This window comes from Pantherophis guttatus, chromosome 1, assembly GCF_059756535.1.
Source record: "Pantherophis guttatus breed Tessera chromosome 1, ASM5975653v1, whole genome shotgun sequence".
Lineage (NCBI taxonomy): Eukaryota > Metazoa > Chordata > Lepidosauria > Squamata > Colubridae > Pantherophis > Pantherophis guttatus.
The window spans coordinates 234,319,302-234,343,479 of NC_142063.1; the positions used below are offsets into that span (position 1 = coordinate 234,319,302).

A 24,178-nucleotide genomic window follows, 5' to 3' on the forward strand; every position below is an offset into this window, starting at 1 on the left:
TACTCATCTGGCCATCTGTAAAATATGTCTAAGCAAAAAAGGGGTAGCTGCAAAATTCCAAGCCAACTTTCTTCTATTGCATTTTAAAGTGTATTGCTAACTCTGATGATTAAAGAAATAGCATTCTGGCACTTTTGCAAAGAGGTGCTTTTCTCAGTAGCTGTAACCATAGTTACACGAGGGTGTGGTTGGGCAGTGAGAAGGAAAGATATATTGTAGTCTAAACAAGTCCTGCATAGGGGGCATCACAAACAGGACACTGAATGGTTGATGGGAAGTAGGCTGGAAGCAGATACTCTTAATGAAATAAGAAGGGATGGAAAAATATTGGTATCTTGCCATTTGTAAAGCAGCCACTTAAGAAATCAAAAAACAAAAAGTACTGTGAGCAATCTGGTGCTTTGCCACTGCCAAAAAAAAAAAAAAAAAAAAAAATGAATGCAGACAGTAGGGATGTATAAAGCATTTGAATAAAGTGCTTCATAGCACACTTCACCGGAAAGAAAATCAATGGAAGTTTCTGTTTGTTAAGACATCTGCAAACAGGTTTTTGAAGCAGGCACAAAAGATGTGACTCCAGAATTCAACAGAAACCCTTTATTTTCTCTTTTCTAATGCACTGTTTTCTTCTTTTCCTTTTCTACACCTTACCTATCCATCCATCATTGAAGGTTTTCTGTGCACACATGAGCAAGACAACCTCTGCTTGTTCCCACAAACATGCCGTCCCAAAAGAATACTCTTTACTGCCTCTCTTTCCTTGACATTCTGCAGCTTTCTTTCTCTGGATCTCATTTCAGGAGAACCTGCAGACAGATTGTTCCAGCACCTACTGAGCTGCCTGTTTGCCTGCCTTCCCATCTGCCTTTGGCAAACATATAAGGGGCATCAGAGCCAGTAGAGAGAGAGAGAGAGAGAGACTAACTACTATGAAGCATATGGAATACGGATTCATTTGATTGAGATGGAGGCTGTACCAGGGGGAAAAAAGGCAATATATCAACTGTATTTTCAGGAGAAAAATTTCACAGTGTTTTTATTTTTGGAATCTGAAATGAACCAAATTTATCTGTGAAATTTAATGAGCGTGCTATCTAATAACACCTTTCATATCTATTGCTATTCTGTAAGTCTGGGGACTTTCCTAATTTATACTGCTTCCAATCATAAAAAAATGTATCTTCTGTAAGGTAAACATTCTGCCTGGTTGTATATCATCACTGCTGCTAATGAAAGTTGTCGTCATTTGTGCTTTTTCCCCTTTAAACATCTAATGTTTTCTTGAGTAATATTGCAAATTATACGAAGAACATGCCTTTTGATAAAAAGCAGTAACAGTTTGTGCTTTATGTTTGACCACAGTTATATAGTTCCCTTCATGGTTTGTAATTAAAAGACAGTAGATACTATGTATTAAAATCAGAAGCCCATACAGCAGATCTGGGCATTTTACAGCCTCCAGGTCACATCTGGCTTTTTTTGGGTGTCCCTATCAAGCCTGTGTGAGGTCAATTGGAAATCAGAAATCAAAGGTAAATAAGTGTATGCCACACACACAACTGCATTACTTTTATTTTGAAGGTGACTATTTTTTTTCAATTTACATATGTGTGTCCATTTATTTATTTATTTTTATTTATTGATTTGATTTGATTTCTATACCGCCCTACTCCCGAAGGACTCAGGGCGGTGCACAGCCAAACAATAAAACACATACATACAAAATTTAAAAGCAGAATTAAAATCAAATTAAATAGTTTTGGCCCAGACAAATTAAAACCCCAAACTATTTAAAACCAATTTTAAAATTTGATTATATAAAATACTAAAAGATATTAAAAAAATAATGCATGCATGCATGTAGCCCTGTTCATTCCCCCTTCCCCCCTCCAAGAACCCGTTTCTCATGTGGCCCCTTGGGAAAATTAATTTCCCACCCCTGCCATAGAGAAATAATTGCTAAGCATCACAAGAGCAGCCTCAATTCTACCAGACTTGTCTGAACAGACAGACAGACAGATTGACTGACTCACTCCATCCCTAATCTACAAATAGATAACAGGTAGCTGTCAAGAGAAATATACATGCTATAGAGAAGCATAATTGTAAAACTGAAAATTGTATACTGTAGGAGGAAGAATGAAATAGTTACTTGAACAAGAAAGGAATTCCATGCATGGAAATAAGGAGACGACAATAAAAAAACCCATCTCAACTGCATTTTATAATACCCAGTTAAAAAGCAAACGAAGCACACCACACCACAATAAAAGTAACCTTTGTGAAATGTTGAATTGCTGGCAAAGAAAAATGAAATGGACCCTGAAATGAAATGGGAAGTACTTGAATGGTGAGGAACAACAATACCCACCACAAAACAGGTCAATCACACCTGAAGAGTCCACTTTAGCCGGGGAAGCAGTGGGCAGGGACGATGGTGCTGCAAATGCATCCACTGGAGTAAGCATGATAATATTTAGTATCAGCAAATTAGGAATGATGAGGCCATTACCTTGAATCCATGCCAACACAATGTATATAAATATATATTGGAAAGATTTGGAAAAACTAAATCTCCTTTAAATTTTCCCAGAGTATCCACTATAAAAGCAGCATGTTTAAAAATTAGATTGAAAAGAAAAACTGTTCTTTGGCATTTTTTACTTATCTTGTACACATGCAGGGACTGCACACGGTAATACGTATGCATTTTATTATATAAATATATATTAGCCTTGGTTTTATATTATTGTATGCATACGCACAAGAGCTGTTGCTTTCAGATTTCTCATTTCATTCATGCTATGGGAATTCTGGTTAACTCAAAATATGATAAAATTTTATAGCCAGATATGTTTAACTATTTAGATTTCCTGGATTCTGGATAGCATGAAAACATCCTGATCATGGAAGCTTCATGATCCTTCTTTTAATAGATAAGCTGTGGAGGATAGTATTATGACCCTAGAGCCTGAAAATGCTTATTAATATAGCAGGTAATTGTCACTTGGAACTACATCTAAATCGCCAGGTAAATCTGTCAATAGAGAAGGGGCTATAAGACTATATAGCCCAGAAAGCTCTTTTCCTGGTTACGGTTATAAACAAGGTCTCCAGGTGGCTTTTGACTCTGTCCATTTTTCAGCAATAATTTGAACAGAAAGTGGAATGTAAATTGCACACAGAAGTCTGTAAATAAGATTAGCACCACAAATATAGCAGAAAGTTGCACACATTGCCTTCCTAAATTAAAATAATTATGTTTTCATTTTTTATTATCAAGATCTTATGAGTATGATTAACAGTCTCATGTTCTAGAGGTCAACTGCTTGTGTAGGAACTTGGGCAAGGCTTATACAATCTAAAATTTTGGAAAGGGAGTTGCCTCTTTTTAAATATAACGGTGTAAATGTTCTCAAAGGCAGTGACCCCCAACCTTTTGGGGGACAGGGCAGTTTTCCATGGACCAGGAGGGCGTGGTTTTGCACACTGCCTGAATCCCACGCCTGTTTGGATGGGGGCTTCACTTGCTTGCACAGCCGGGTTCCTAGTGGGCTATGGACCAGGGGTTGGGGATCCCTGCTTAAAGGTCATCTAAAGTGACTCAGGGAATATTCAGGAGATCAGCTCAGTTTTGACTTTACTAATTTTTTAACAGTTTAAAATTGATGATGCTTCACAGGTATTTTGGAAGGAAAGTGACAAGCCACATGAGAATAACTTAGGTCTAAGGAGAAAGCGCCTACCTGATAAGAGATCACCAGTGAGAGAATTCTCAGGCCCAGGAGAAACTCCAGTAGTTGAAGAAGAAAAAGTATCTTGCAGAAGCCAAAGAAAAATGAATTATAAATTACATGAAGATTAGAGATAGATATGTATATGACTGACAAAAAAAAAATACTCAGCAATCAAATAAAGTGGAAATTTAAAAACGCAAACTTGCGTTATTATAGGACAGTACTTTTATATATATTTACCTGTCCCAAATAGGTCTATGCCAGGAGCTGCATCTGACTTAGGTGGTGCAGGAGCCTCAGCAGGTGTGGATTCAAACAAATCTAGATGAAGAATATATTGTGTCTTACTAATTTATATCTTCATGTTGTGAATTTTGTTTCCTTTCAAAACATAATTGCCATATAGTCTAAATATGTAAAAAAAAAAAAAAAGAGAGAGAGACTGTTTCCATAGGCTGAAAATCTAATTCACCCCAAAATGTATCAGAAAGAAAGAATTAAGTAAGTTACCACCAAAGATATCTAGAGCAGGAGGAGGAGCAGAGGTGGTGGTAGTGGTGGTAGGAGCAGATGTAGTAGCGGTAGTGACAGGAGCAGTAGTAGCAGCAGTTGTAGCAGGGACTGGAGGGGCCACAGCAGCAACTGGAGTAGGACTGGTTGCGGAAGTAGCTGCACTAGTTGTAGGGGTAACTACAGGAACGCCGGTCTCAGCTGGCTTCATAGCAAAGAGGTCCAGCTCAGGAGCAGCCTCTGCATTGCCTTCTGATGGGGCAAAGGGGTCTTGTAAAAGGAAACGGCAGAATATACATATATATAAAGGATCAGCCGGGAAGGAAATAGGAAAAACCACACCCTGTGTGGATTAAATCATACACACACATATCATCATTTATACATACATGCAAAACAGAGATCAAAGGCACAGCTTTGTTAACTACTATTGATTCTCTGACATCTGTACTAATAGGTGCCCATGTGCCCACATGCATTTTTCCCCCCTCTCACTTAAACGAAGGTGCTTTGAAAAGATCTGCTCCTAATTGGAGAAACATTCTACCAGCTACATGCAAGATTCAGCATTGTTAACATTTTTCAATTAAAAAAGGCTTTGGCGAAATCATGTAGGAATGCTTTCTTGACACAATTTTGTTCGAGTAGAACTTTTGTCCAAATACCTGGGGAAAATGTTTTTTTTTTTTTTTTTTTAGGAAAAATTCCCTCCCCATCCTTACGTGACAAACATACTGCCATGAAGTTTATTTTAATTAGTATGACACACACAACGATGACAAGATGAGCTAATGAGATGGAACCCACCATTTCCTGAGCATGCATCAAGAGCTGCTGCTACAGGGGTTGGGGTAGCTGGGGCTGCTGCCCCTTCAGGTGCTGCAGGGGCGTCACCAGGAGAAGCTGCAAAGGCATCTTGAGTGCAGGTTTAGAAACAGAAATTAAGAAGATTTTTTTTAAAAAAGAAGAAAATATAGTAAAAGAACCAAGTTAAATAGCATAAAAAAAAAATCCCTTATACAAAATGCGGGGTCATAGGGTGAAGGTTGCATTTGTTTTGTGCAACTACCAACAGTTTTCAAACTAAACTCAACCCACGTAATTATATTAGGTCACGATGATTGCGATAGTACACACAAGATAAGCAGAAAAGCTCATGGCAGAAAATGTTCCTTGTATAAGGGTCTTGAGCAGCATGCATATGTAATCTCCAAGGGGGAAAAAACTCTAATAAATAACATAAAAATCATTCAATAACCAATACACTTAATAATACCGTGTTTTTCAGAGTATAAGACGCTCCAGACTATAAGATGCACCTACCTTTTTTGGTGAGGAAAACAAGAAAAAGAAATCTGCCTCTGCCTCCCAGCAATTTTGCCTCGTTGCAGCAAATAGCTGGCTTTACTTTCATTTTCGTTTTCAGCATAGTTTGATTAGCACAAGAAAAAAAAATCTGCTCCCAGCAATTGACCTCCTTGCAGCAAGCAGCAGAGGCCCGCGCAGCAATAGGCAATGGCAATCCCTGCAGCCTGAAACAGCTGAGAGTCGGGAGGCCGATCCAAGGGACTATCAACTTGTGCTAATTAGGCTGTGCTGAAGCTGAAATGGGCTGTTTCTTCTTGCTGCTTGCTGCAAAGGGGTCAATTGCTGGGAGGCAGAGGCCAAAGGGTGGGGGCCAGTGGGTGGGCGGGGCTACATTCGGTGTATAAGATGCACCCAAATTAAAGGTGCGTCTTATACTCTGAAAAATACGGTAATTTTTCCTATTCTATTGAATTGTTTCATATATTCTCTGAGATTGGGGAAGTAAGGTAAAAAAAAAAAAAGGAGTCCCTGCGGATTTTACTCCATTAGTGGTTGCCCACTTTAGGGAGTGGTGCTCATCTCTGTTTCAAGGCCATTGAGCCAGAACTTTCTGAAGACATTTCTGTGTTCATGTAGCTACCATGAATGATATCATGGTTACCTTTCCACTTAAGCGGTACCTATTTATCTACTTGCATTTGCATGCTTTCAAACTGATAGGTTGGTGAGAGCTGGGGCAAGGACGGGAGCTCTCCCCATCACATCGCACTTGGGTCTTGAACTCAGGCTGCCAGCTTTCCAGACAACAAGGCCAGGGTCTTAACCACAGAGCCACTGCGCCACCCTCGGAGGAAGTAAAGTAGACTAAAAAAATGTTATTTGCACTACAATTACAACTCCTCTTAACTTGGACTACTGTAATTACACTCATAGCATTCTAATAATTCAGGTGACATTATTGGCCTTATTTATTTGCGTAAGTGATACACAAAGCAATTCACACTCTTGCAAGGTACTGGTCAAGCTTGGGGTGTGTGCAAAAAGAACTTGTCTCTCTAAGACTCCACTGCATTCGTTGTAGGAAGTCAACCAATTACCTACTTTTTCTTGCACACATCAAAGGTATAACTTTATCTCCCTTTTATCATTTCACAAGAGTGTGCGATTAAGATTCTGGATCAAGACCCAATTTCCTTTTCAGGAACACCCTAGGAAGGGGGAAATGGGAACCTTCTGCTTCTGGATTTAAACTTGCTTCATACAGTATAACTGAAAATAGCCAAAATCAGGGCATGTTTTCTAATTCTTGCTTGTGTCAATAAACCATAGTTCAAACTAATTCCCAGTTAAGATACTGAGGCAAAGTATGATTGGTTCACCACTTAGCAAACAGGAATTTATGGCTTGCTAAAGGCTAATTTTGGGCCAGAGATGTTAGAAAGTACAATATTAGGGTGGAACTACTTTTCCAGTGTTGTTAATACAACTGATTCTTTTGGTAGGGCTACCTTCTTGCCACTAGTGTTTTCTTTTCATCTCCTTCAAGAGTATTTCTTGTCATCAGAACAAAATTCTCATAGCGGGCATAGCAGGGCATTTCAAGTAGTTTAAACCACAGAAGGAAAAGTCGCAGCACCTGATTGGTGTTCCCTCAGGTATCTCACAGTTAAAACTTCAAGGCAATTTAAGTTTGGCTTTACTACATCTTGAGAACATTATCAATGACCAGTTCCAGTCACTTTGAATAAGGATATTGATTCTCATCTTTTTCTCAGGCATCCTCAGGGATAAAAATTCACTAGTCTGTTTATGCAATGCTAAACTACCCTTTAGAGTTAATCGAAATAAGTCATCCTGTGTCAACTAGCAGAGAAAAATATAGACTGCAATTCACTTGGGTTACACGGTTGAGAAAATAGTGCATTTGCACTTGCTGCAATTAGAGACATCTAGAAATGTCCACTGAAAAAGGCTAGATCTAGTTTTCTAAATTCAAAATCTAGAAAAATCTCCTGCCTCTAAATAATGTTAAAGCTATGAAAAAAGTAGAAGCTATGCTTTACCAATTTCCCCACTCTTTATTGTGTACAGTACTGCAAACCCTGCTGACTCCAGCAGCATTAAATAAGATCGAGCAAAATGATCAGAAGAAATGGGGAAAGACTGAAGTAGCCACAATGGTGGGGAGTTTGAAAAGGCAATTCAGAATTAAAACAGGATGCTGTTGGTTTTGCTGCCATGCAATTTCCCACTAGAAAGACCAAACTTACAATTTCTCTAGAAACAGGAAGACTCACATGCTTATTAAGACACAGACAATTTAATGTTAAAAATATTCATCCTCGAAAATAAAAATCCTGCTGCCTATTCTAAAAAGCTCACATAGACATGCATCTGATCTGCAACAGAATAAGTTAAAGCTGCCTGTAAGCTGTAAGGTCTATTAAAGAGCAAAGTAATAAGAAAAAAAGCAACAGGAAATGGAGTCTGCCAAATTCTCATTGTGCTGAACTTGTATTCTAATAAATGAAGCTTTTAAGCAATTTTGTTTTGCTTAACACGTTACAGAAAACTGTATGGCAGTTGTCCAATAACGGAGAACATTTCAATTTCAAGAACTCTACTTAGCTAAGGTAAACAGGAAGCTTTACCCTAAAGTCACACTGAAATGCTGAAAGCAGATACTGAAAACGGGATAAAATTTCACAGCTTTTATATTAGAAACGTTTTGCTTACCTGAAGAATCACTAAATCAATTATACGTTTGTTTTACAGTATGTACTTTTTCTCCTTAAAAACTTTTATCTTGTCGAATTATATTATTCTGCAGACTACAACTTACCAAATAAGGCAAGAGAAGGGCCAACTTCCTCTCCCCAGTTTGGCATAACATGGCTAATGGTGATAAGAGCAGCAATACCAATAGATCTATTTCTCCCATTCAAAGAAAGAAACCTGTACAACAGGAGTGTCAAACTTGCGGCCGACGGGCCAGAAGCATCACACACTGGCCATGCCCACCCCCCGGTTTAGCAAAGGGGGAAAAGTCACAATATGTCAAGTGACAACGTGATGCCGCGAGTTTGACACCCCTGCTATACAATATTTATAACTAGCATCTTTGGTAAACAGATTTTTTGCTTAATTATCCAAAGTTCAATTTGCTTCAGAGGGTATAGCTAATAAAGGGGTGTCAAACTTACAGCCCGCAGGTCGGATGCGCCACGTGTTGGCTCCGCCCCTGCCCAGTTTAGCAAAGGGGGGGGGAAGTCTCGATATGTCATGTGATGCTGCCGTAATGCCGGGAGTTTGACACCCCTGAGATAATAGATTTGGAGTACTAATTGGCGCTTCCAAGTCAGGTTGAATACAGCTTCAGAACAAGGGACCACCCATAAGCAGAGAGGTCTCAAACCCATTGCTACGTGCAATGAAAGAGATTTATGCTACTTAATATAACACATTTATGATAGGTAAATTCATTCCACCCATGTTCCTATGAACATTACTTCCCAGAATCATTTTTGCAGGAGGTAAAATGCAATGCTGGTCACTTTTGAAGAATGTTTATTAACTCTGTAGGTGAAGTGAGAAAGTTACCAAAATCGATCACTGTTTCCTCCATCCTCCCCATGTTTCAGTTGAGAAAGTGGTAGTGAATAAGTAAGCTAACTAACCTCCAAAGAGATCCATCTCAGCAGCGGCAGCCGCAGGAGCAGCACCGGTGGTAGTTGCAGAAGTAGTTGCTGTATCAGCAGCTGCAGCAGGAGGAGCTAGGATGGGTTCTGGTGCAAATGGATCTGAAATCTGTGGTTCAGAGGTAACACTGGAAAATCCAGCCAAACTGTCTACATGCGTCCATACAGGAAGATCAAACAGGAACAGTAAGCAGAAAAGGCCAAAATAACACTAGATTGCACAGTAAAATAAATTGAATAGAGACAGGCTTAGCCTAATTGAATATTTAAACATTTCAGCTGGAAGAACTGCTTAGAAATCAAGCATTACTCACCCTCTCCCAGGAGGTCTGTAACATGTCCGTTAAAAGACAGCATTGTAAAGAAATAAAGAGGGTTAAGAAAGTCAACATGCATGCTACTCAGCAGTCACTCTCTGCCAATATGGGGCTATTTCAAATCAGCAGGACGCTGCTCTAAGTCCAGATATGTCACAGGTATTGGCATGCAGTTTTACATGATGCTGTCACTTTTCCTTTTCCAAAGCACCTAGAAACAAAGACTTAAGTGACTAAGGCTTATCTCAACCCATCTCTGACACAGCTTTATCCAACTACAAACTATTGTTGACAGCAAGAATTAACTTGATATGTTTGGCAAATAGTTATTCGTTTTTTCAACGCCATGAACCTGAAACTGCTTGAAGAAATGGCACAACACTTCACAATCTAACTGGTAGCAAAATCAGCAGAGATACGTGCTTTTAAACATTGGTTTTAGAAATCACAGAAGCAAGGCAGTTTAAAAAGTTTAGAATTAAGCATCTCTGCTTGAATGCAAACTTAACAATTTTAATTGTGGGTTTATAATTTGGTTGTAATGAGCAATGACACCGAAATTTTAAAACTGTTTTTATTACACAGGTTTCCTGCATTTTATACAAGTGTGTCCTCTATCCACTGATAAATAGAAAAAGACTTTTCGCACCGTTGAAGCTGCAGAAGTGAGCAAAAATTGCCTGAATAACTGTTCTATGATTCTTATACCTTCCAGGTAAAGAGTGAAAAAAATGGTAAGCTTATATTTGTCCATTTCTCCAGGGAGACCCAAAATGCAACCAAGCAAATATAGTGAAGCAAGGGAGGCAACTGTTTTGGGATTTACAGAAACCCTCTCATTGCCCATTTCTGCCCCGTGCTTCCAACAATAGTTGTGATAATTTCCTTCTGGAAAATTCTCTCCTTGTTCCAGAAATTGTCCAATTGAGTCTTAACTAAGACTGTGCCTAGGAAGAAGTTATCCAATAGTAGTAAGAGCAGCCAGAGCCTTAATTCTGGTATAGGATTTGTGATGACATTATCCAAATATGCCAATCTTGTTTTGGGTAGTGTTTGTATGGCCCATTTCCAGAGAAAGATATTGTTATTGTTTGACAGTTTGATAGGCAGCCCAAAACATTCCGTATCATGCTAACTGAGCAAGCAGGGGAAAGAAGAAGATAGACTCCAGTTCTTGAGTAGCCAATGTCAAGTTCTGGTCAGACTTGGCCATGTTCCTCAGCAACTTCTCAGTCACAACCAGAGTCTTGAGGAAAAGAGTTCTGTCTAGGCAGGTGACATGATTCACCGCTGTTATTGGCACCTGGAACCTGACTCTCTTACTTTGGAATTTTCCTGAGCTAAAATGGGAAAGGTATTGAGAATTAGTCCCCTTGTCTTGCCTGTCCAGATATGGACAATGATGAGGAACAAGTTCTGTCTTTTTTATGCCAACTCAGTTGGATTGCAGTCTGAGCCTGTCATTGACTCACCTAGAAAGCATATGACTTTCATCTGAAGAACACCTGATAACCGTAGTGTTTGAGATTTCCTGAAACTGCTGTAGGATTCATTTGCATTCCTCTTCATACCCTGCCCTCCGCTCTCATAGCCCATATACCTTCACTGTAGCCAATGCTGCTGCTGCTGCTTCTACACCCAATCATACAGGTAGCCCTCGAGTTACGACCACAATTGAGCCCAACATTTCTGTTGCTAAGCGAGACAGTTAAGTGAGTTTTGCCCCCTTTTACAACTTTTCTCTCCACAGTTGTTAAGTTAGTAACATGGCTGTTAAGTGAATCTGCCTTCTCCATTGACTTTGCTTGTCAGAAGGTCACAAAAGGGGATCATGTGACCTGGGGACACTGAAACTGTCATAAATATGAGTCAGTTGACAAGCATCTGAATTTTGATCATGTGACCATGGGGATGCTGCAATGGTTGTAAGTGTGAAAAATGGTCATAAGTCACTTTTGTCAGTGCCATGGTAACTTTAAACAGTCACTAAATGAACTGTTGTAAATCAAGGACTACCTGTATATGCAGTTGGGTCAAAAGGGGATGCTAATGCCAGGGGTATATACACATGCGGCAGTTTAAAAGCAATGTTGTGGCCAGCAATTCACACAGACAAACATTGCATGCACTCTCCTCTGCAGGTTTATTATGTCACATTCTGATGGTCTGGAAGAAAGCTACAGCTACTTCTTAAAAGATTTTCTGAAACAAAATAGATGGGTTTGTGTCCGTATTCTGAAAAATAATGTCCTTCTATCCATCTGTTGTATAAGGTTAGTCATGCCAACTGTGTGCATAATTTAATCATGTTCTTCTCTCTGGCTCATGGTTAAATTCGTGATGCCTTTAAAAGGTAAATGAATTTTCATCTTTAGTGGCCCTCCACAAATTCCATGTTGTAATCAACAGGACAAAAGACTGTAAACAAACATAGGCCCAAGCTCAGCAAACCACCACAGGTTTTTCCTTCCCAAAAGGATTTGGTTGGCTGATTGATTTGATGGCTCTGATGTCTACGTGTGCGATTGCATGCACATGTCCTCCATTCATGCTCTTATGTACTAAAGGTACACAGTTCTTTAATGCATTTTGCTGCAAATCTGCATTTGAACTTGTTGGTTGGCTTATCTGCTGCAGTTTTACCTCTCAGGTACTTTAAGGAAAAAAAATTCTTGTTCAGTGAGGGTATTGCTTCTCTGCTGCTCTTACCTCAATATTAATTAATTAATTGGCCAATTAATTTAATTTATTTTTAGTTATCTTAACTTTCATATTGTATGTTATTTTAATTTTCGGCTGTTCACTGCCCTGAGTCCCTTCGGGGAGAAGGGTGGTATATAAATTTAAATAATAATAATAATAATAATAATAATAATAATAATAATAATAATCCTCCGACGATACCTTAACAGTTCCTAGGTCCTTGGTTAGGACTCGAGCTGCTGAGCTATTAACCAGCCTCAAAGGCTGTGAATCTCACTAAAGATTAACTAATAAATAATAATAATAATAATAATAATAATAATAATAATAATAATAATACCCCCATTTGTTATTATCAGTTGATGGATTTTGTGCATTATGATCAGTGATGAAATTCAGCTGGCTCTATCCGGATCATACGACACAGTAGCGCCGGTAGCGGGAGGCTCTTCCCACCTGCCTGGACGTCATCACATCCTGTTTTTGACCCTCTGCATGTGCAGAAGGCTATGGGCATGCGTGGAGGAGTTGCGCTTGCTCACATTTGTGAACTGGTAGCAAAGGTAAGTGAATACTACCCCTAATTATGATCATGAAAACCTTTTGGCAGTAATTAGCTAATTCATCTAGTATCGCTGTTCATTAATACGGTAGCAATTTCCCTAAATTACAGTTTTTAAACATTAAATGTAGTGCTGCCCTTTAGAAATCACGGAAAAGCCATATCTTTGATCAATCCTAACAAAAACCCCTGGTTACAGAAAGTAATTGTTCTGTAAAAATATCCCAGTTTGAGCTGTACTTGTTTCTAGTGAAAATACTGCGTCTTCTATAATTGCCAAAATAAAAAAATTAGATCCTGCAGGAATACAATCCCTTCCTTCACTGTTGGAGCAGTGTTGATGTAGGTATAGGATTAAAAATAAATTTCCCCTCATCCTTCCTGGAAAAACTCTTGAGACAATTCAGATATATGCGGATGTACTAAACAATTCTTCCTTTGATAGGGAAAACTGGGGAAGGAAAAAGATAGCGAAAACAATATTTCATTAAGTCTCAGAAAGGAAAGATCTATCTACATTGTTCCCCAGGATAGGACATAGATGGGATTTTCTCTTTACATTTGACCTCCTGAGAGAGCAGATACATAGAAGAAAGCATGCAGCTGACAATACATTTATTTTCTTCCCCTTTTTCTAGCACTGCCAAAACGTATTAAACAAATACAATGAAATGAAGAAGACCTCTTGGATAGAACTAGCTTTACCACTATGAAGATTGAGGGAACCAATTCAAGTGGCAAAAGATGAAGAGAGGGCATCCTAATTGTTTACATGTATGCATTACATGTGACCTAATAACCTAAAGGCCAAAAAGCAATCCTAGTTGAATTGTCCAAGTCTCTTGGCCTTTTTTTCTGTTGGAGAATAAAGGCAGGTGGGCACCACATAACCTGGCGTGCCACTCTTGGGTATAGTGAACGATACCATTAAAAAATTTAATCCATAATACCTGTGGTAGTTTGCTACAACAGACAAGGTTGCACCTTTGCACATTGTTAGAAACAGTTTTAATGCCACTTGTCAAGAAAAACATTATACAACTTAAAATGCTATTTTTAAATGACTAAAATCTGTGTGTCCTGTTGGTTTTATAACAGGTTTGATAGTCTCAATAGATGTCAAAAAAACTGTTCTGAGTTCCAACAGTATCCACTGTAATTTCCAACCTCTTGTATTTTGAATGGCAATTCAAAACGTTCTAATTTTAAATGTCAAATTCCTTCTGTAGAAGGAGAAAATTAAACCCAACAGAATTAGGTATATAGTGCTTTGATTATAGGCCAATGAAATGTAAAATGAGAAACGCATTTCAGAATTTCTTTAGATTCAACTGTAGGCCGATTCATGAAACAAAACCTTCAGGATACATTTGTTTGAAACATACAATGGAATAATGCCAGTACAAATTGTATTCAAAAATATTATTCTGAAGTTAAAATATGTTGTAAGGATGAAACTTTAAAATTCATTATAATGGTATTTCCCCCCTCAAACTGGAGATTTCTAGAGGTGAATTAGACCCCATACTTCTGATGGCTGGTAGGTAGGAATGATGTACTCTAACACATCTGGAGGCCTGATTGACTGAGAAAGTTCAATTTAGAAAATTGCTGTAATCAGCACAAATAGTCTTAGACATATGAAGGTGGATTAAGAAAGTGTGGTCAGCATTCCAGCTTTATTTTGAAATTAAGTTTTAGAGAACTAAAATCATAAAGGTTTTACCTCCCCATGAGGTTGTTCCACCAGTGGGAGCTGCGGAAGCTGCTTGTGCAGAGCCAGATGTGAAGTCTGGTTGAAGATCTAGAAGATCACTGGAGAGCTTAGCAGCACTATTGAAAGGCGGGAAAAATACCAAAAAATATTTGAATAAAAGTCATAAAACTAATTTTGAAGTCTTGTGAATTCATTTGCAAGAATTAAACAAAAATAATGGCATATTCAAGAATATAATTAGAACTGTACAAATTGTTGTGATCTTATATCAACTTTCCCTAAATAAGTGTTTTCCAGATAAGTTAGGCTTCAAAAGTCACAATTTCTAGATTGATAAAGCTCATTTACTTATTATTAATCCACATTCCACAAAATTTTCAGGAAGAAAGTATTTGTAGGACATTTTGTAGGAATAAGGTATGTCTACAGCCTGTTGGGCTCTGTTTTTCCCCCTCTGAAAGAGAAATGTTAAGTTTTGAGGGTGATTATGATTTGTACATTGAAGTTGCACATACATGTTTTGGCTTTTGTCTGCAATGCATTTATAAACTTTGTCTTCTATCATCGAACAAATTTAACAGAAAGACAAGAATAAACACACTTTATAACATCTTGTAAGTAGTGACCACAATGGAGCGCAAAATTTCTGCTGCTAAGTGAGTCATTTCTTAAGTGAGTTTTGCTCCATTTTACTACCTTTCTTGCTATAGTTGCTAAGTGAATCACTGCAATTGTTAACTTAGTAACACTTGTTACTTGTTAAGTAAATCTCCTTTCCCCACTGACTTTGCTTGTCAGAAGGTCACAAAAGGTAATCACATGACCTCGGGACACTGCAACCGTCATAAATATGAACCAGATGCCAAGCGTCTGAATTTAGATTACATGATCATGGGGATGATGTAAAGTTTGTAACTGTGAAAAACAGTTATAAGTCACTTTTATCAATGCCCTTGTAATTTTGAATGGTCACTAAATGAACGGTTTTAAGTTGAGGACTACCTGTACCAAATATTTAAAAAGTAAGCATTGCATTTGCAGCCAAACTAACCTGATTGGAGCCGTCGTTGAAGATGTTGCAAAAAGATCAACTGGTGGCGATGTATCAATACTTTTTGCTGGGGTAGAATTGGGAGATGTAACCGTTGTGGCTGGAGAAGACTGGAAAAGAGGAGCTGGTTAGGACATACCACATTTATTTTATTTATTTAAGAAAATTTATATGGCCACTGACTCACTGTCAGTGACTCTGGGCATCTTATAAAAAATAAAAAATAATATAAACTAGATCTATTTAATTTCCTGTTAAATGGGAAGCTAAAGAAACATTAATCATGCTATCATCATAAAAGAAGTATTTCTAAAATATTAACCATTTCTGTTAATTATTGGTATCTGGTACTCCCTACTCCCCTTTTCCAGGTTGATACCAGGAATACTGCATCTGTTTAGCCTTGTTTAATAAAAAAGGTGCAATTTTATATGACACATTGTACTTACATTGCATTAAGTTGAATTATTTACATCTGTCTTTTAAATATGCTTAAAAGGATAAACGTGACTCGGGAGGGGGGAGAAGTTCACTAAATACTCCTTTTAGTATTATATCCTTAGTAATTTCTTGTGAAGCAGGTTGAAAACAGGGTAAAGAGCAGTAAAAGAGATGAGAAAAAAGTCTGTAGGATACAAGAAAGGTACATCCTTTAGATCCACTTCCCAGCAAGCTAATACTTAGCTTTCCTTCCTCAGAAAGGAAAGCCTGCAAATATATGCAGATTTTAATGGTGAACAAAAAGCTAAAATATTCCTATTTTTATAGGAAGTTTCCAAGCTTGCACAGGCTCTCTCAAAAATTCTTCAGTAATATCACAACAGAGTAACATGAAGTTTGACTTAAATGAACACTATTTAATCATTATGTCATAAACTTTAAATTAGCTTTATAAAAACCCATTCCATTTTAAAATTATTTTATTATTTTGGATAGCCCTTAAGGAACATAGCACATAGGCTAATATTAAAGAATCAAGAGCCAAAACAGGAATTACAGTATGAAAAGCATTTCAAAAAGGCTCCTCTCAACACATCCCTTGAATTTTTGCTCACAACTCAGCATTATCTGCGGATCAATGACTAAGTAAGATCTCAAATTTCCTGGCTAGCATAAAAATTGGCATTTTGTCAAAATCCACGTAGGAAAAGATACTAGCAGTATATCTTTCTATCAAGAATGCTCCTTTGCTGTAAGAGTTCACATACATTTACCCTTTAAAACAAAAACAGTACATTCCTGATGGTGGGTGAATTTGTATGGAGTATAAATCTCTGTACAATAAATGCCTTATTTAAAGGCTTTGAAGCTAAATCCATTTTAAAAATTGGCTTTATCATAGTAGATATGATAAAATTCAAGTCCCATTGAGATCTTTTCTGGAAAAAAATGTATTCAGTGTATACATTAAAAGTTGGACAACCCCGTGTATTTTATAAACGTGATGTTAATATAAAATATTTTGGACAGAAATTTGCATGCTGTTAATTATGAAGAAGGTGACAACTCTGAAATGTAGACTGTTTACTATGACAATTTGTCAGGCAGCTGATGGACAGCAATAGAACCTTTGATTCTGGAATGTTGAATAAAACATTGTAAGACAGACGTGTACTATATGAAACATTAAGTGTGGTGAGAAAGGCCTGCTATAGATCTTTCATCTAATTTCAGAAGTCCTTTTGTTCAGGATATGATAGTAACCTTCAACCATCATATCAGAGCAGGGGTGAAATCTAAATTTTTTTGCTACCGCTTCTGTGGGCGGGGCTTAATTAGTGGGCGGGGCTTGGTAAAGTGACTGGGAGGGCATGGCTTGTTGGTCAGGTGGGCGTGGCCAAGTCAATGTCACTTCTTTGCCTATTATTATTATTATTATTATTATTATTATTATTATTATTATTATTATTATTATTTAACCTACAAAACACAACACAACATAACTGGCTCACCCACAATGTAAAAGCAGCTGTGCTAGACCCAAAATGGCCCCTGCAACAAGCAGGAACTTCACACAGCCACAAAAAGCCCAAGAAACCAACTTTCACACTTTACACACACAAAATCCCACATACAGCTTTGTGAGATTTTGTGTGTTTGTGTAGTTAAGAGTGAAACACTACAGAAACAAACTAAATCTCAGAAAGCTGCACAAATATTATTTTATTTTTATTTATTTTTATTTTTATATAAAAGTAGCTAAATTTAAAACTTCCTAAACTTTAAATGGCTAGGTCTAAAAAAAGAACTAAAAAAACCCCCAATTAACTATTTTTTAAAAGCTCCCAAAGGAGGAAAAAACTTACCCAACAGGGGTCTCCAACCTTGGCAACTTTAAGACTTGTAGACTTCAACTCCCAGAATTCCTCAGCCAGCTTTGCTTTGCTGGATGAGGAATTCTGGGAGTTGAAGTCCACAACTCCCTGCCTGCTTGATCGCAGGCAGGGAGATTCAGTTGCTTGCTGATGCAATGGATTGCAGGGATTACAGCAAGGCGTTGCAACCAGCAGTTTAGGTAAGCAAGCTGAGGGGGGAGGGGGAGGGATTTTTGCTACCGATTAGCAGGCAACTCAGCTGGGGTCGTCAGAGCTTGGATCGTTAGAGCCATATAAAAGAAAAAAAAGGCTCTGGTGATCGCGCGGCTCAGCTGGGCATGGGGGGCGGGGCCAGGGATTTTTGCTACCGGTTCTCCAAACTGCCCGCCGCCATTGCTACCTACTCACCTGAACTGGGAGCATTTCACCCCTGTATCAGAGCTATGAAACACTAACCTTTGCTTTGCCTTTAGGAAAGAAATTAAAATATTTTCACCCAAACCTTTGAATTACTGATTATTCCTGTTGATTTTTTTCCAACTGGATTTTAACTGTTTAAAATTATTCAGCTTTTGTTTTGTCTGTTACCGAGAGCACTCTAGGGATTTCAATACTAAATATACTTCTGCATCTATATTTGGCTGTTAGGAAAACTGCACAGTGTTGATAAAAGACAGCACAGGTTTTTATAAAAAGAGTCTGCTATGAAATCATCATAAAATGTATTAGTGAGAAGACAGTCTTAGATTTAATCCTGAGAAGTATTTCCAACCTTATTTAAAAATTCTATTGCCAAAGCAGTCTCGGCCAGCAACCTCAAAGCTGTCAAATTTGAAATCTATAGTAACTAGGAAATGTCCAAGAAACCACTATGTTTCACATTTTTGCTTCACAGCAAGAAAATTTTCCATTCAATTATTTTCAAAGTTAAATCATGCATGAAACTTCATATAGAATGAATTTTTAAAAAGCCTTTTAAAATATAACCTTCAACATGTCCAATAGGATGTCAGAAGAGCTTATGAGCATGGAAGTTACTTTAAAAAGGGTACATTTGTAATGTGAAAAATAGATTACAAGCATTATTACGAAATAGCTGTCAGGAAGAACAATTTACAAATACCACAGACAAACATATCCATAGCTCAAAGTAGTAGCCTGCTGGCTCCTCACCCACCTAGTCTAGCCCAGTAATTTTCTTTGGATTGGATTCGAAACTGTCACACATAAGGCAAAGAAAAACTAATTCTTTCCCTTTTTTTGGTTGTTTTTTTACACCTGACAAAGAAGCAACTCTGTGTTCTGTGTGGACTACAGAACTCAAGTCTGTGTCCACTATAGTCCAAGTCCTGCTTCACATTAAATCAAATCCCAATATGGCTTAGCATGTTGTGTGAATGTGTTCATTACACAATGATATATGCACATCCAAGGCAGATTTCTTAGCTGTATCATGTGCAGTTGGCCACTTATTTTCAATTTCCTGTGCCCTAAAAAATAGCAGCCTAAATTCTAAGGTGATGCTGGTAAAAGACAAGACAATATAATGTGATTAAATCCATCATTATACATTTCCCCTTTATAATTGGTGGTTGTAAATTCACTCATAAATTCACTGCACTCATGTAGTCCTTGTATCTTACTTCTGAGAGTGTCGGAGAAGGTGTGCAAGGGTGTGCAACTTGTGCTGCATTCGATCAGGGAGAGTACATTGCTCTACACATGTGGCTAACATAGTGTGAATACAGAGGGGCTGTAGATGAAGCACTGGTGGGGGAGATCTACACCAGCAACATGCAATCTTCCCTACTGGCTTCCCCATTGACTTTCTGGAGAAGCTGGCATGGAAGGTTGCAAATGATGATCCCATGATTTCAGAATGCTTAGCAACCTGATGTGCCACCTTGTAATTTCATGACTTTAGGTAGGCCGGAATGCCCAGAACCTTGATGGCTAATTGTAATCACCATTCATTCAGTGCAGTTGTAACCTGGAACTCATGCTGACAAAAATATCATGATTCAAAGACTACCTATATTACTTAATGTTTGAATCCATGGAAGCTTGTCTCCCTTTGGTGCCACTGAAATCACATCTATATCACTGGGGCTAATGGACAATTGATTTCCTATGGATACATGCCTATGTTTGATTCTGTAGTTTGTTTGTTTGTTTGTTATTTATTTATTTATTTATTTATTTATTTATTTATTTATTTATTTATTTATTTATTTATTTATTTATTAGTTCAATTTATATGCCGCCCTCCTCCGAAGACTCAGGGCGGCTTACAATGCACTTATAGCAATAGCCTTCATTCTTTTGTATATACCTGCTTATTAGGGCTTTTGGCCCCCCATAAGCGGTGTTTCTACAAAGTCAGCTTATTGCCCCCACAATCTGGGTCCTTTGGAAAGAAGTCACGGTGAAAAGAGATCAATCTGTGTAATATTTTTCACATAGAAATGAAAAGTAATATAGGTGTATAGGATGTAAACTAGAAGAGATCAAATATCAATTTTATACATTCTTACAAAGCACAAGACTTTTCCCGTTTACATACTTAATTGAAGACTCACTACTAATATCAATTTTTAGATTACCTTGCCCAAGGGGGAACCAGCACCAGACCTAGAAGAATTAAATTAAAAAATATGATTCAGGACCAGACTTTATTTGCTAGTTGTAAACTCATAAAAAAATCTGGCAGACTGTATAAATATGATTTTAAACAATAGTGATTGCCTATGCAATTGTAAAACAAATGTTTCATTTAAAAAACAGATGGGAAAACATATTGAAAATAGGGACAACTTGTTTCTTCCTAAGCCTTTTTTCATTGCTCTTTTTTAAAATGGAAGAAAAGATTTAAAATATTCTTTAATAATTTCACTTTAAATAACATGGTTAAAATGTGAAATTAATTGGTCTGTTTGGATATCATGGCTAATCACGATATAAGTTAAAGTGCCCATGAAAATGATAAAAAGATAAAGGAACAGGACGAATAGAAACTGTTGGTTGTACTTCAGATCAGAAAAAGCTGACTTAAATATGTATTCTGAACCTGCTTTTTTCTTAATAAATATTGCCCTAACTGAACTAGTGAGGCAAGGTCATCACAACACTTAAATTATTTTGTTTAACTGCAAATGATGATGGTGTCACCAAAAATAAGAGTTACTGTATTCTCAGAATTCACTAGCTTGGTTTTCATTTTTAGTTTTACGTTTCATTACAACTAGAGGTACGTTTTTTTAAAAAAATAGTCCCTTATATGTACAGATTCATTCCTAGTAACTTCATCAACATACAGGAGGAGTTTGCTGTTTTTTTTTCCAGAATTTGTTTTTTAGTTGTTACTCTTACCTTCCTAATGTTATAGTCTCTTGTCCAAATATTAATTTAGTTCTTCAGGAAACCTTGGATAACACTATCTATCTTGATATGGCTATATTTTAAAGTAAATTAATAATTTTGTATCTATTAGGTGTATAAAAATATATATTTCAATTCTGTGAATTGTGTAGTTTTATAACCTTAAAATATTATATATGTAGTACTACGTATTCGTATCTATACAATTTAATTTCATATTTCTGAACTTTCTATTCCCTCTATATGTATATATAAACCTTGCCCTAAATCCAACTCATAAATTAGTGTCTTATCATCTCCAAACAAAATTCAATCAATACTTGTTACCCAAATCTTTAAAAATAAAAATTAACTTCTTTGATTTTAAATAGTTTATTAAAAAGATTGAATGTGGGCTCTTATCACATCTTCAAAGCTTTATAGGAGATTAATCTTTTAATGGTTTACTGCAAGGAGCTAAATAAAATCAGTGAGCCTGTAAGCCATGTAACAATTTAGCTAACAGTATGAGTTTACAGTTAATTATCTTTTTAGAACAGAAATTATATTTTCATAAATACTATAAACATGAAAATTACCATTGTGCTTCACAGGCATTTCATTTTCCAGAGTTCCAAAACAGCATGCCAATTACTGGTAAGAAACTAATATTCATAAAATATAAGCTTTCATTAAAGAGATTGATGCAAAATGCACACGGGCAGACACATTAGTGTGTTAAGTTTACTTACCCATCACTAAATGGCAAAAGATCCATTATGCAAATAAAAGAGAGGGATACAGAAAAACAAGATCAGATAATGTCAGCCTATTTTAATTTCTTCCAATCACTACTAACATTGGATGATAAAATGCAGACCATTAAAAATGTCTGTTTAGAGTAGAACACAAGGAACTTTATATGTTAGCTTAAAAAGTGGTTATTTGTAGTATGCATGCTCAGGAGGAGATTCTGTTGAGTTCTGTTGGCCTTAGATTAATTAGGATTACAAACTTGGTTAAACTTAACTGGACTGTATTAGGCTATCTATAATATTCAGACATATTCTACTTTACAACAATTTCTGTGCGACACAAAGGCCAGATCTTGGATATCCCATTTTGAATTAACATCATGTAATTGATTTTGGAATATGCAAAAAATGCAGAGATGAAAAGGAAGCAATATCCTGTATTAATTTTATATAATCTCATATATGCATTTAGTTTCTTTACTGTACCAAGTGACAGAGCCAAGTTCCAAGTGCACTGTGTGATCGAAGGAACCCACTGATACAAGCTGTTTTACTAATTTATAGTATCTATAAATATTTACAGTTGCAATCCTACATGGTCAAATATACCATGTGTATTAGCACATATCTACTCTGTGTTTCTCTATTACAGCTTCTTTCATCAGCTGGAAACATGACGGTTATGCCATTTTTGCTGTCCAGGAAAAACTAATAATATACGGTACATCATACCAACAGGAAAGCAATAGTCTCACAATACCACCCAGTGGTGGGTTCCAACCGGTGTTACCACCGGTTCACTTCATGTATGTGCTTCATGCATGCTCCACGCGTATGCAGTGATTAAGGAAGAGCTGAGACGCGGTAATCTGCTCTGCCGCACCTTTCAGCTGGGCTAAAAACGACCGAATATAAGGTATGTATAACGCAGGGGTGGGCGGGAGGGCCAAGCTAACCAACAGAGAGAACCGGTTCACTTTCACCTCACCATCTCTGCTACTGGCTCCCCTGAACTGGGGAGAACCGGTAACAATCCACCACTGGTACCACGCATTCTGAAAGGAAGACTGGAGACAATGTGTTCACGCGAAGAAGTATGTGTATAGACACTAGAGAAGCTCTATGTTGCTAATATTCCTTCAATAAGTGGCAAGCAATAAAGCTATCACTGGGCAATGAGAAGTTCAGGAACAGAGAGATACATGTGGCTTATTACAATCACCAGTTGAGATGCTGTTTTGTGTTTACTATAACATAATGAATGCTCAATGCTTTTTCTAGTAAGGAGCCAAAAACTTCACGAAGCAATGCTCAAACTGATACACGGATTCTCTCCCCACAACCTCTTTAGATCAATCTATAAAATATCTTCATACTTGTTCCCAGGTTTCTTTCCTTCCAAAGTATTTAGATGCTGTTCAAGAGTCTCCATAAGACTACTGGGAGCCTAAAAATATAATGAAAAGATACATTTAAAACCAAGGAGCATTAGAGAAAGCAACTGATACAGAGCACAAGCAGCATTTCCAGAGTCTTTTCTTCTTCTTTGAATCGATTATTTGCATGGATATGCTATTTATTTATTTGTTAGTTTATTAAATTCATTTGTCGTCTATCCCACTTAATGCATAAAACAACTGTGCAAAAGACAATTTCCATGCTACTATAGGTTGTATATTATGCCAAAGTACATTTTTTGAAGGAAGAGGTTATTAGTTGGAATACAAACTGAAACCAGAATTGGTTTATTATATTAAACATTATTAATAGCACAAATGTTATTCTCTGTAGAATTAGATCTGTAACACAACAGGGAACTATATACCAAAATGGACACAAAACTTGAGGTCCTCCCTATAATGTTAATCAATGCTTACCACACTTCCACTTTCTCATGTCTAATAGTATAAAGCAGGGACATAAGACACAGAAGACAGTGCATATTAGAGATTCTGAATGCTGAAGGTTAGTGGTCAGAATTCTGTTTCTTATAAAATCTAGTTCATCCTTCAAAGTTTATGTTACTGGTCTGAATATTTCTTAAAAGCAACTCATGATGTTCTTCAGAATTATTTTTCCAACCTGGTCAGGGCATGTTTTAATATTTTTTTAAGAATCATAAAGTAGGAGTTTTCTAGTCAGCTAATG

At 37.2% G+C, this 24,178-nt stretch overlaps 1 protein-coding gene across 1 annotated transcript in view; it reads right to left on the reverse strand.

Moving 5' to 3' along the window:
- The window catches only part of SNAP91 (synaptosome associated protein 91), an 87,027-nt gene that overhangs the window by 17,578 nt on the left and 45,271 nt on the right, over nt 1-24,178 (reverse strand). The window contains exons 10-21 of the mRNA XM_034408901.3: nt 23,407-23,477; nt 22,028-22,033; nt 20,522-20,549; nt 15,604-15,713; nt 14,562-14,668; nt 9,568-9,582; nt 9,233-9,403; nt 5,055-5,162; nt 4,248-4,517; nt 3,978-4,058; nt 3,747-3,818; nt 2,372-2,455 (exon numbers count right to left, since the gene is read on the reverse strand). Coding sequence (XP_034264792.2) covers nt 2,372-2,455; nt 3,747-3,818; nt 3,978-4,058; nt 4,248-4,517; nt 5,055-5,162; nt 9,233-9,403; nt 9,568-9,582; nt 14,562-14,668; nt 15,604-15,713; nt 20,522-20,549; nt 22,028-22,033; nt 23,407-23,477 — 1,123 coding nt within the window. The remainder of the gene's footprint in view (nt 1-2,371; nt 2,456-3,746; nt 3,819-3,977; nt 4,059-4,247; nt 4,518-5,054; nt 5,163-9,232; nt 9,404-9,567; nt 9,583-14,561; nt 14,669-15,603; nt 15,714-20,521; nt 20,550-22,027; nt 22,034-23,406; nt 23,478-24,178) is intronic.